General features: G+C 32.3%; 1 protein-coding gene across 2 annotated transcripts; it reads left to right on the top strand.

Annotated features, from left to right (window-relative positions):
• Positions 1-3,562: 3,562 nt before the first annotated feature.
• LOC25502706 (uncharacterized) lies at positions 3,563-11,298 on the top strand. Of its 2 annotated transcripts, XR_003007574.2 has the most exons (11): positions 3,563-3,954; positions 5,086-5,177; positions 5,569-5,676; positions 6,480-6,562; positions 6,759-6,892; positions 7,970-8,019; positions 8,306-8,398; positions 9,696-9,787; positions 10,608-10,714; positions 11,034-11,138; positions 11,251-11,298. XR_003007574.2 is itself a non-coding variant. In XM_013590258.3 (10 exons), the coding sequence occupies exons 1-10, from the start codon at positions 3,736-3,738 to the stop codon at positions 11,070-11,072; spliced, it is 1,017 nt and encodes a 338-aa protein (XP_013445712.1). In that variant the 5' UTR covers positions 3,564-3,735; the 3' UTR covers positions 11,073-11,249. The 2 variants fall into 2 exon arrangements, 1 of the variants encoding a protein (XP_013445712.1); XM_013590258.3 differs by lacking the exon at positions 11,251-11,298 and having other exon boundaries at positions 3,564-3,954; positions 11,034-11,249.
• Positions 11,299-11,696: the final 398 nt, after the last annotated feature.

Raw genomic sequence — 11,696 nt, 5'->3', positions numbered from 1 at the left:
AAATGGTAGTTAATTACCGTCCGAAAGCAAACGAGAGTTAATTACCATTCACGTGAACAATAATTAACTACCGTTCATATTGAGAGCAGAATCCTTTTACACACATTTGGTGCAGAGGTTGTTTTGAGGAAGTGGATTCACAAGGTCGATGCAAGGGCATTGGGCATTTTCGAATATTGTCCTGTGTATGTAAACCATCCCCCAATTCCAATAGCAGCAACCAATATATCAACATTATCCATGGTATCTCCCATACCTCTGGCCCTGTAGTTTCAAAGTGGAACTGTAATTTGTGCAAATAAATCTTAATAACATTCACTTAATTTGTGTTGTAACTTCTGTCTTCACAGCATAAAATTAACCTTTGTATTATTCTTGTTATCAAACTGTTGAAAAATGTATGTATTGGGTGTGGCATAGACAACAGCTTTGTCAACAACCCTTTCATCCCCTTCTTTGCACTCGTCAAAACAACCTTTTGCACCAAACGTGCTTAAAAGGATTCTACTCTCAATCAACATAAACAATAGTTAATTATTGTCCAAAAAACGGTAGTTAACTCCCGTTCAAAAGCAAACGGTAATTAACTATTGTTGTAGACGTTTTCGTTAATTTGAGGTGGCGGTGAGTAAATACTTGATACCTAAGGAGCAATTTTCTAATATGTAAGCAATTTCATCACAAAGAAGCTCTTAAGCCCCCCATCCAACACCACACCATGGTTGACCCGGTATTTATGTGATAACTGATAACACCATAAATCACAACACATCTTGAAGTATCCTAAATCTTTGAGAAAATCAAATGAATGTATTATTTTTTTTTTTACTAAATCAAATGACGAAGATGACAATATCGAAAAACGCTAAAATGCTATGTGACAAAGCATTGTACGGTGGAGTACACTACTACGCACTCGTTTGGTTACATGGTGGGGAGCCGTAAACGTGAGTTTAGAAATCTTAGAAGTGAGTTTGTTAAAAATTGATGTTTGGGTAACTATTTTTAAAATTGAGTCTGACATGTAAAAGCAATTCCAGCCAAAACTAGTATTTGTAGCTTTTGGGAACACGGTGGGAATTGATTGCAATTTATTTATTATTTTATGAGTGGATGCCCTCAGTTTTACATATTTATCCTTTCTTTTGTGCCGTTTCACTCAACTAATTATTTAGGAGCTGCAATATTGTTTTTTCCTGTAGATCATAAATTGTACTAAAACAATAAATTGCTAATTAGAAAAAATTGCTGATATATTTTGTAAGATTAAATTCAGTCTTATTTATTTTAACGTTGTACATGATAAAAGCCTAACTATTTATATTATGGATTTCTTAATAATTTAAATTCACATTTTTCATTGACGTTTTTATCATATCAACCCTTAATATATGATTTTAATAATCTATGAACAACTTTGTCAAAATAATTTTATAAACAACTTATTTTTTTTAATTATAAAATATTAAATTTAATGATATAATTAAATTTGAATAATTATATAAAATTGAAATGAAATCTAATTGTATTTTAAATACTTATAATTATAATGAAACCCATTTTTGGTAATTATACATGTAAAATCAATTTTGATTCAAACTATCCAAACAACATGCATTACTAAGAATCACTTTCATATTAATGCATCCAAATATAAATTAATTTCACTCAACTCACTTTTGATTCGAATCAATTCATTCAAAATCAATTCTATCAAAATTAATTTTTATCACCGCAGAACCAAACACACACTACATTCTTTTTAGCGGTAAACCTTTAGTTTTTAAGGAAAGAGAGTTTTAGGGGAGCTGACATAAAAGTGTAATTCACAAAAAAATTGTCAAAAAAGTGTAGTTTACAAAAATAAAATTTAATCTAAAAATTTAAATACCAATTGTTTGGTTGAATCCCTTTCATCCCTCCCTTTCATCTTCTTTCCATCCCTCCCTTTCATATTTGATGATTTTTAGACTTTGGGATTATGGGGATTTAGGGAATAATCAAGGAAAATTGAAAAAAAGATAGTCAGTTAGAGTTTTACACTGTTTAGTATGTAATTTCTCTATCAAAACACTCTATAATGTAGCATTCATGTAGATACGTTATAATGCCATTTAATGTGAAACATCAACATCTATACTATATCAACTTGGCGGAAGGAGCAATTTGACCAACATTAATTAAACAACTTTGATGAACACATTTTTTCAATTTGACTAACACATTTTTTTGGTTAAATAGTCCAATGACTACAATTTCATCCGCAAAATATGAATAAATAAGAAGAAATCCATATTTAAAGTCTGGTTTTTGTGTTGTATAATGTTATGTCTCTAAGAACTAAACTATATTCATACACATTTCCGTGAGCTTAGCTCAGTTAGTAGGGATATTGCATATTATATGCAGGGGTTGGGGTTCGAACCCACACCCCACTTCTCCACAATTAAATTGTGTGAGTTCTAGCCACTACACTACTTGATAAAAAAAAAAACTATATTCATACACGGTAACAAAGACACTTTTACTCTCTAAATAACTAATTACACGAGTGAAACTAAGGAGGGTGTATTGAATTGGGATTTCGAAAGATTTTAAAAGACTTTTTGGTTATAGAAAAATCTTGAGGTATTCAATCATGATTTTAAAAGATTATAAATAAATCTGGTGGTATTCCACTAGGATTTTCATGATTTTTTAAAGAGTTCAATAAAATCTGATGGTATTCAATAAAAAAATTTCATAACTTAAAAATAGTCTCTTGATATTCAAAAATGTATAGATTTTAATGGATTCTTTGGTAGAATGGATTTTGTAAGACTTTTTAGTTGAAAATTTTAAAACTAACAATCTCATGCAAAGACATGAGATTTCTTGAGACTTTTTACTTCTATTATATTTTCTTTCTTCTCCCACATCACTCATCAACATGTGTTACTCTTGATATCCTTCTTTCGTTTTTCTTTGAGCGTCGTTGGATCATGCCTAGTTTCTTTTCTTTTTTCCAAATTTTACTTTTGTGTTTTTCGTCGTTTTTATTTTCTTAAATTAACGAAGTGATTGTGTTGATCATATTATTTAATTTTTTTTTCACTCAAGATGACGTTACAAATGTTATATTAACAAAAAGTTATTTCAAATTCAATGTTTTTTTTTTGGTATAACAAATTCAGTATTTTTAATTGTCTTAAAAATATTATCAATTTATTATTCAAACGGAACATGTATAAAAAGATGATAGTTTATGTATGAAAAAATATTACTTTTTTATTCAAAAATTTAAAAATTATATCGATTTTATTTTTTATCAAACAAACTTTTGATTTTTTTAATATCTTTAGTCATCCACTCTTGGAATCTTGTATTTTTGCTAAAATTTGATTGAGTCACTTCAAATCTTACAAATTATCATAAAATAATTTTAAATCTTAAAAAGTCTTTAAGTTAAAATCCCTTTAAATCTTAAAAGTTAATATATTCCTACACAATTTTTTAAAATCTTCAAAACTTTTATTACCAAAATAGTCTTTTAAAATCTAAATCTAATACATCCCTTTTGAGATTTAACATCCAAATCCAAGTCTAGCTATCTACTAGCCTTATCCCCATGCGATCTCTTGCTTGGTGATGTGCAGTGTGCACAACAACACTACTAGCAGTGTACCCTTACTTCATTGATTCCATTAAAAACATTATTCTTCTTTCAAATTTGAATTCCATTTTCCAAACACAATAATGGTTTCAATTTCAAACTCAATTGTAGTTACTTCTTCTCTTTATTCACCATCATCACTTCTACCTCGCACCCTCTTCCATTCCCACAAACTTTCATCCTTAAACCAATCCTCTGCCTTTCTTTCTCACAATTACCGTTTGAATTCTAAAAGGATTCTTCCCTCCGTTTGCTTCTTCAATTCTAGAGACAACAAATCTGACACCAAATTACAGGACCAGGTGCTCCCTTGCTTTTAACACCCCCCGTTGTTCTTTTAACACCCCCCGTTGTTTTTGTTTATGCGCTTTAGTTTGCATGAGTGTTGAATAAAAAACAAAAATGGCTATAACTCTATGAAGCACGTACAAAGACACGACACTGACATGTCGACATCGATAAAATTGTGAGAAAATGACACAATTTAATGTAATCACAAGTGTCGGTGTCTGATGCCGGGGCATGCCTTCAATCAGAAGCGTCCGTGCAACGTAGCTATAACTTTATATGCAACTTGTTGAAGGAAATAATAAATACATTGTATTGTATTGTATGTTATGTTAGGAAATAATAAATATATGCAACATAGCTATAACTTTAGTACTGTATTGTATTTTATTGTATGTTTGGACTGATGGAAAGGGATAGAGTTTTTTGAACAGTGGAAAGGGATAGAGTGGAATCATACATTGTTTGGATTGTGTCAAATGGGTCTGTGTATTGCGGCCGCGTGCAAACCTTTATATTGCGGTAAAATACATGTAAATGTGATCAAGCAGACAAAATTGTGGTTGTGATGCCAATGCAGAGACCTTTAAAACCGTCATATTGCGGTTGTGGACTGCAATTTTAAACTATGGGCATGAACTCAATCTCATTATCATTGATAACCTCTGGTTTTTTTCAGATTTCGTGAGCAACCCCACTTTTCGTTCCCTTTAAATTTTGTATGAAAGGGATGAAATATATGTAGCACCGACACTTCATATTGAAGGCATGTCTGCGGTTACTACAACACTGATACACGTGGTTCCATTTTCACAAAATATTACCCGTGTCGATGTGTTAGTATCATTGCCATGTCCAATGTTAGTGTCTGTGTCGGTGCTTCATAGGATGAAACTAGCTTTTTCTCTATTCCATCATAAAAATATCCAAACAATAACTTTAGTTTATTCCATTATACTTTTTTGCTTCATTTCATTTTGTTCCATCTCCATTATATATTCAACCATTACCGTACTATGAGAAGATTCTATTTAAATGAGTGAATTTGAACTTAATGGAATAGCACCTATAATTAGATGTCTTTTTGCTGTTTAGTTTTGTTTGCATGAGTATAGATTATATAAACTGCATTGTTCTTCTTTCAGGACTCTAGATCAGAATGGCCTATTCTTAGACGATGGGAGGTACCTTGGGAATGGCAAACAGTTTCACTAACATCTCTTGCTTGTGGATTGGGGTGTGTTTTAAATAGCTGTTATGAATTCGTAAAATGTTTCATGTATTAGATGTAATAATGCAAGTATACTTGGGCAGTAATGTCAAATAGCGGCCAAAGAGGTGCTATAGTGTAGCAAAATTTAAACAAATTACTATAGCATTGTCAAATACTTGCTATTAAGTATAAATTGTTGTCATATAGCAGCTATAGCAGTGCCATATCATTATAGCGAGCATAATTTGAACAAACTGCTATTTTTCATGATCTGCGATTGAGGATGCTGTACTTAGGGGAATATCATTTAAAAACTTATTCCTGATATCATCATTTTGTGTTCTTTCACAGTTTTTGCATGTTATAATTACTTTCCATGTTTCTAAGTTTGAGCCATTAATTTATTCCCAGGCAGTTTTGTGTTGACAGGTTTGGCTGAGGCAACAGCTCTACCATATCTCGGAATTCGACCTGATATGCTAAGTCTAGATGAAAAGGCAGAGTTACTCTTTATAGATCAGGGGTATGGCAATTCTTTCGACTCAAGCATTGTAATTCTGGAAGTTGAACAACTGTGAAACAACTTCCACATTTTTATTTCACTTCATTTAGTCATTGACTTGTTAGGAATATGTGAAGTTGACATTTTGGTCCCGTTTGGGTTTTGAAGCTCAGCTTCTAGCTTTTCGACATCTTAGTTTTGCTTTTTATTCTTTTTTTTTCCTCGTATATTTCTGATTGCGAGGTTATTGAGAAAAAGAAATTTGTTAAACAGTCACTCTTAACTATATAGGTGCTTATGGAGAAGTTAATTGACTTATGAATATTTGAATTACTAAAAGTAATTTTAATCTGTATGAGTCTATTAATTACCAGATAGAGATTTCATATCATATAGAAGTTTATCCAGACTACTGCTTTATCTTTAGCTGCTTCACATGATGCTCATGGCAGTGAGCTAGATGCATTAAGTTTTTAGGATCTCATTTACTACCATATCTACTGATTATTTTCTTTTTCAAAACTCAAATGTCTAAATGTTTCGTTGTATCATTTGCTTTTAACTTTAGGCCTTGTCATTTTAACTAGTCTAAATGTTTCGTTGTATCATTTGCTTTTAACTTTAGGCCTTGTCATTTTAACTAGTTGGCCTATGTATGGATTCAACTAGATCCATCTTGAAACAATGAAAGTATAAAACACATTTCCACTGTCTGTACCTAATAATTTTAAATTTTCTTTTTGCTGTTAAAAATGCATTATATGAAGTTCAGGGTTACATTCTGATATTCTTCTATTATTATTATTGTTATTCTTATTTTGCAGCATCACAACTGCTGCTGTACTTGGGATCATATATAGTGTTTTCAACACTTACCAACCACTCCCTGAAGGCTTCTTCAAATATGGTAAATATAACTTGAGAACTTTTCAAGTAGTGATTGACATCATTAAAACTAGTAAGAAAGTATTAATAATTTAATTAAGTTCACTTTGCAGCTTGTTGGTTTATTGTTCGGTTTGCAACTGGCTTATATCTAGATGAATTATACTATGCTATGTGCTGATGCTTACTTCCATTTAATGGTAAAAACTTTGTTGCAGATTTAAGGGAACCTTTTAATCTTCAAAAGGGTTGGCTTTTGTGGGCAGGAGTTGGACTTGTTGGTGCCCTAGTTTCCATTGGATTGACAGGAGTTGCTGTGTCCTTTTTTAATGGAGAAACCCCAGAAAGAGAGGTTAATAATTTATCTTAGATCATTCAAAGGAAGACATAAATGTAATTCTTATTTGGGTTAAATGTGTTTTTAGTCCCTAAAAAATCACAAGCTTTCAAGTTTAGTCCCTATTAAATTTTAATTGTAATTTTAGTCCTTCATAAAATTGATGTTTGTAAGAACAGTCCCTATTTTAAAAGATTTTTATAAAAAATGGATACTTTTAGTCCTCAAAATAGTCCCTGTAAAATACAAATAGGGACTGAAAATGAGTACATTTTATTTGTGCGACTAAATTCGAAAGTTTGTGATTTTATAGGGACTAAAAATATATTTAACCTTTCTTATTTTCTATATGCTGAAATATTTTTTTCAGTCTTCCAGGAGGCAATCCACATTCACTATCATTCAAAGATCATTGTTAATTTTATTGGTTTTTTGTTACCTATGTTGGGAGTTCCACCATAATTGTGGTCTCCCTTAACCACCTTATTTGCAGCAAATTTAGGCTGCCTTCAATGCAGTCTCCAACAGCTTCATTATGCTGGGTGTTGGTTTAGTTCCACATTGTCCAAAGATATAGCCTTTCTAGTGCTTATAACTTTATAAAGGTCTACATTCCTCACTTTTCATGTCAGTTTGGAGGTTGAGTCCAAAATCTATGATGGTATTAAAGCTTACCTTAGATCCGTTAGGCAACCCCATCATCAGACTATTATCAGGTCATGTTCCAGATGTCTTGTCGTGGGTGTGAGGAGGTGTATTGAGAGTTTAGATAGTGATATTTTACTTCAATAATGGTTCTAAGTAGTGGGTACCCTTCACCTTACAAGTCAGTTTTTGTGAGGTTGAGTTAGGCTAGATATTGCATAGAGATACAGCCTTTTTAGTTCTTATAAGAACTTCAAAATGTATGAACCATGTTGTCAACCTCCTATCGTGTTATGAATCATCTATGCTAAGTAGCTTCATCACGTGATGAGTATGAATCAGTTATCCTTTTTTCTTTTTAAGATTACTTTACATAACATGTTTTAGTTTTTATGAGTTTTCAACCTTGTGGAGAGCTCTTACTAGCTTCTATAAACTGATTTTCAGACTGATGCTCTTGTTCGCTTGCTTCCATTGATTGGATCTTCAAGTATCAGGTATTTTAAGGTATCTAGGTTCCTTATTGTTAATTGTGGCTTTATTAGCAGCTATACTTCGACTACCAAACTTGCAGATAGTTGCAGTGAAATGTTGCTTATGTGACTGACTGCCATTGCAGTTGCAGAGGCATTTAAAAATATAATTTTTGTGATCGTTGTGAATTGAACTTAAAATCATAATTCTCCTATCAATAGAGAAAGAAGAATTGTCAAAACGTTTTCATTTAGGTTCTGTATCACAGATTCTCAAGCAAACGACCGATTGTGTTTATTTTCATTGTAGCACTGCTTGTTTGGTGGGCATCACAGGCGTTTTTGCTCCACTTCTTGAGGAGACAGTTTTCCGAGGCTTTTTTATGACGTCCCTAACTAAATGGTATTGATTGTCTCTGTCTTTTCCTTTTACATTTAGTTCCCCGTAATTTCTTAATAAATTTTTTTGCTCTTAACTTTTTTGTTTCATATTCATATATCTTGGTTAAAGAAACGCAGCTTGCCTCACAAGTGAGACTTTTTTCTTTAATTTTTGAATTAGATGTTGAATGGGTAGATAATTGAAAATGATTTTTTTACAAGTGCAGCTTCTCTTTGCTGTCATCAATGAAGGAAAAGTTTATTTAGGTTCCATAAAGAAGTTTGCATTGTACTGTCTAATATTTGTTTTCTTTTTCATGTTGTGTTTCTGTTTCTGACAATTGGTGAGCTTTATATATATTGGGGGGGATGGATGGGTTGGTAGGGGGTTGGTTTAGATATTTTGTATGGTCTAAACTTTTGGTTCATAAAACCCCAACTATTGTTGTTTTACATAAGCTTGAGCTTACAAAATATATTTTATGTACAAAAGAACACGAGTTTATTGGTGTTGATGTTAATAAAAGGACACGAGTTTGTTAGCATTGATGTTATTGCAGTTATTAGTTATTCTTTCTCCTTATTATTGACAAAGTTTCCTTAGGTAGTTTTATTGTATCCTAGTTTCCTTAATGTATAGTCTTACACAATAATTGAATAAGGTCATTGTATAGTCTTGTTGACTTGTCTATGTCCGGTGTTCGTGTCCGAGTCTGTCCTTCATAGGTCTAACACAATAATTGAAACCGTCCAACTTGGCATTAGAGCATCGAAGAATACAAAATGATATTAACTTGTAATTTGATAGAGCCCTGAATACTGAGGAATGTGGATTGGGATCAACATGATCTGGACAAATTTGGTCTAGATGGTTTACTCTCTGCTACATGGCGGTGGATACTTTATACCTATATCATGGTTCCGAATAAATAATAAACATGACCTCTGTCGTAATGAATCGTGCTGAAGTGCTAGATATCTTAACCACTCTAACCAAACTCATGGTGATTGTATAAACCATAAAAGGATTTTTGTGACCTACAAAAAAACATAACTTCCTCCAAGCAACAACTTTAGGTGGTTTCTCCATATAGATCTTCTCCTTTTAAGTCCACCTTTTGCTTCAATTATTGCTCACACTGAGTTATGAATTATTCCCTAAGTATTCAAAATGTGGCAATTTTATTGCTTTTTGTGTCAGTTATTTAGAGAAAAAGTGATTACTCTTGGATTCCTCACTTTTGTTGTTTATGTTTTGTGAATTATTCATTGTTACCTAAGGGCAAAATATTTCTCATTCGTGATTAATCTAATTGCAGGGTTCCTACACCAGTTGCTATCATCCTTAGTGCGGCTGTGTTTGCCCTTGCTCATCTCACTCCTGGTGAATTTCCCCAGTTGTTTGTTCTAGGTATTGTCTTTGTTTTTTGAAGGAAGGTATTATGTTAATAAATACATGAAATAAAGTAAAAACATGATCTTATGAAATGGCAATAAACAAGTTTCATATATAATTTTCAGGTAGATGCTGAATGTACAAATATTGAACAAGGGGGATAGGATAAAACAAGGAAAAATATCAAGGCTAATTTACTTGTGGAAATATTTTATAAAACATATAGTATTTTTTTTTTCTTGAACGGCATGTGTTAGTAGTTAGTTGTTATGTTAGTTTTTTCTCCTTCGTTCGGGTTTGAACCCAGGTCCTCCAACTCCTTGTCCCTTACTTAGCTCAAACCAGTTGAACTACCCCCCAGAAAAACATATATTCATTATAGAAGCACGGCCATCTTAAACATTTTAAGACCCTGTTCTAAACTTAAAAATTGGGCCCTAGAAATTATATCAAAATACTAAAAATTTACCAAATAAGTACCAAAATTTGGGCCCTCGAGATTTCGAGGCACTGTGTTGTTAGTCTCCTTGTACGCCTTAATAACCGGCCCTAGAGAGAAGATTGGAAGGGAAGCTAGGAAGAGTGCAATTTTAGAAACAATGATATCAGTGTTTTGGCATTTTCAAAATTTCTGAAAAATGTTAGACCTGGTTTCAAAAATTGCAAAAGAAATCGGTGAGAAAAACAGTGGATAATCTCTTATGTTTAGTAGTTGAAGTAAAAACAAAAACATGAAAATGGGAAGTAAACATACTCTAATATGTCTTGAATGCTGCAATTTTTCATCCATCTACTGTGTATCTAAAACAACATAAATTTGTGACATCTTTTCTAGGGAGTGCTTTAGGGATTTCATATGCTCAAACTCGCAACCTTCTCACTCCTATCACTATCCATGCGTTCTGGAATTCAGGAGTTATATTACTTCTCACTGTTCTCCAGGTATACTGTATAACATTATGCATGTGTTGCTAGTCTTTATTGGGATTTCGAATCACTACGGTCAGAGAAAGCACACATTCATGCAATCATTAAGTTAGAATCATTGGATGAAGATCGGATAACTGATATTTTAAGCATGGTAACCTGAAATCATGAGCCGTCCGATTTCATCCAACAGTTCCAACTTATTGCTTGAGTGTGTGCTTTCTCCGACAGTAGGGATTTCTATCATGCTTTACTGGCAACCCAAATCAAGTTAGTATTTGAAATTAGGCGTTTTACTTATTACTAAGAATGCTTCCCCTGATTTTATACACAGTTGCAAGGATATGATATCAAAGAATTATTGCAGAGATAGGAAAATTTTCTCTCCTTTGTAAAGATGTGGAGTATGTACCATACAGAACACAGATCCATTTTGTTTGTATGTTTATGCTCCTTTTACTTGTTGTAAAATGTTATACAACGATGAAGTAGACAACGATTATTTGATCATGGTAGTAAATATATACAATGAACTTGGACTTTTTTTGCAGGCTCTGATTACAAAGTGCCAAGAGTCATACTCTCTCCGTTTCAAAATACATGTCGCAATCAACGACTTCACACATGCCAATGCACAACTTTGACCGTTAATATCTTTAATTATGTAAACTACACTCTCCGGTCATTATTATAAGTAAAACTTTGCATTTTAGATTTATTCAGTTAATGATGTATATGGTCTTTATTATAGACCATATACATCATTTAATGAATGAATCTAAAATGCAAAGTTTTGCTTATAATAGTGACCGGAGGGTGTATAAAATTTAACATTTTGTAAATATTTATCGAAACAAATCGAAGAACATCTTTACATGCTAACATCTATATCTGATTCTGAATTATATATATATATATATATATATATATATATATATAGGGCATTTCAAATGAGAGGGTTTTTTAAATGAGAGGGTGAGAGGATGAAATGTTAACC

This window comes from Medicago truncatula, chromosome 8 (genome assembly GCF_003473485.1).
Source record: "Medicago truncatula cultivar Jemalong A17 chromosome 8, MtrunA17r5.0-ANR, whole genome shotgun sequence".
Lineage (NCBI taxonomy): Eukaryota > Viridiplantae > Streptophyta > Magnoliopsida > Fabales > Fabaceae > Medicago > Medicago truncatula.
This window is presented reverse-complemented; position numbering and strand designations above follow the sequence as displayed.

Coding starts and splice junctions, on each gene's coding strand:
- LOC25502706 (XM_013590258.3), top strand. CDS start 3,736: ATGGTTTCAATTTCAAACTCAATTGTAGTTACTTCTTCTCTTTATTCA. Junction 6,563..6,758: donor TGAAGGCTTCTTCAAATATG/GTAAATATAACT, acceptor ACTTTGTTGCAG/ATTTAAGGGAACCTTTTAAT. Junction 8,399..9,695: donor ATGACGTCCCTAACTAAATG/GTATTGATTGTC, acceptor ATCTAATTGCAG/GGTTCCTACACCAGTTGCTA.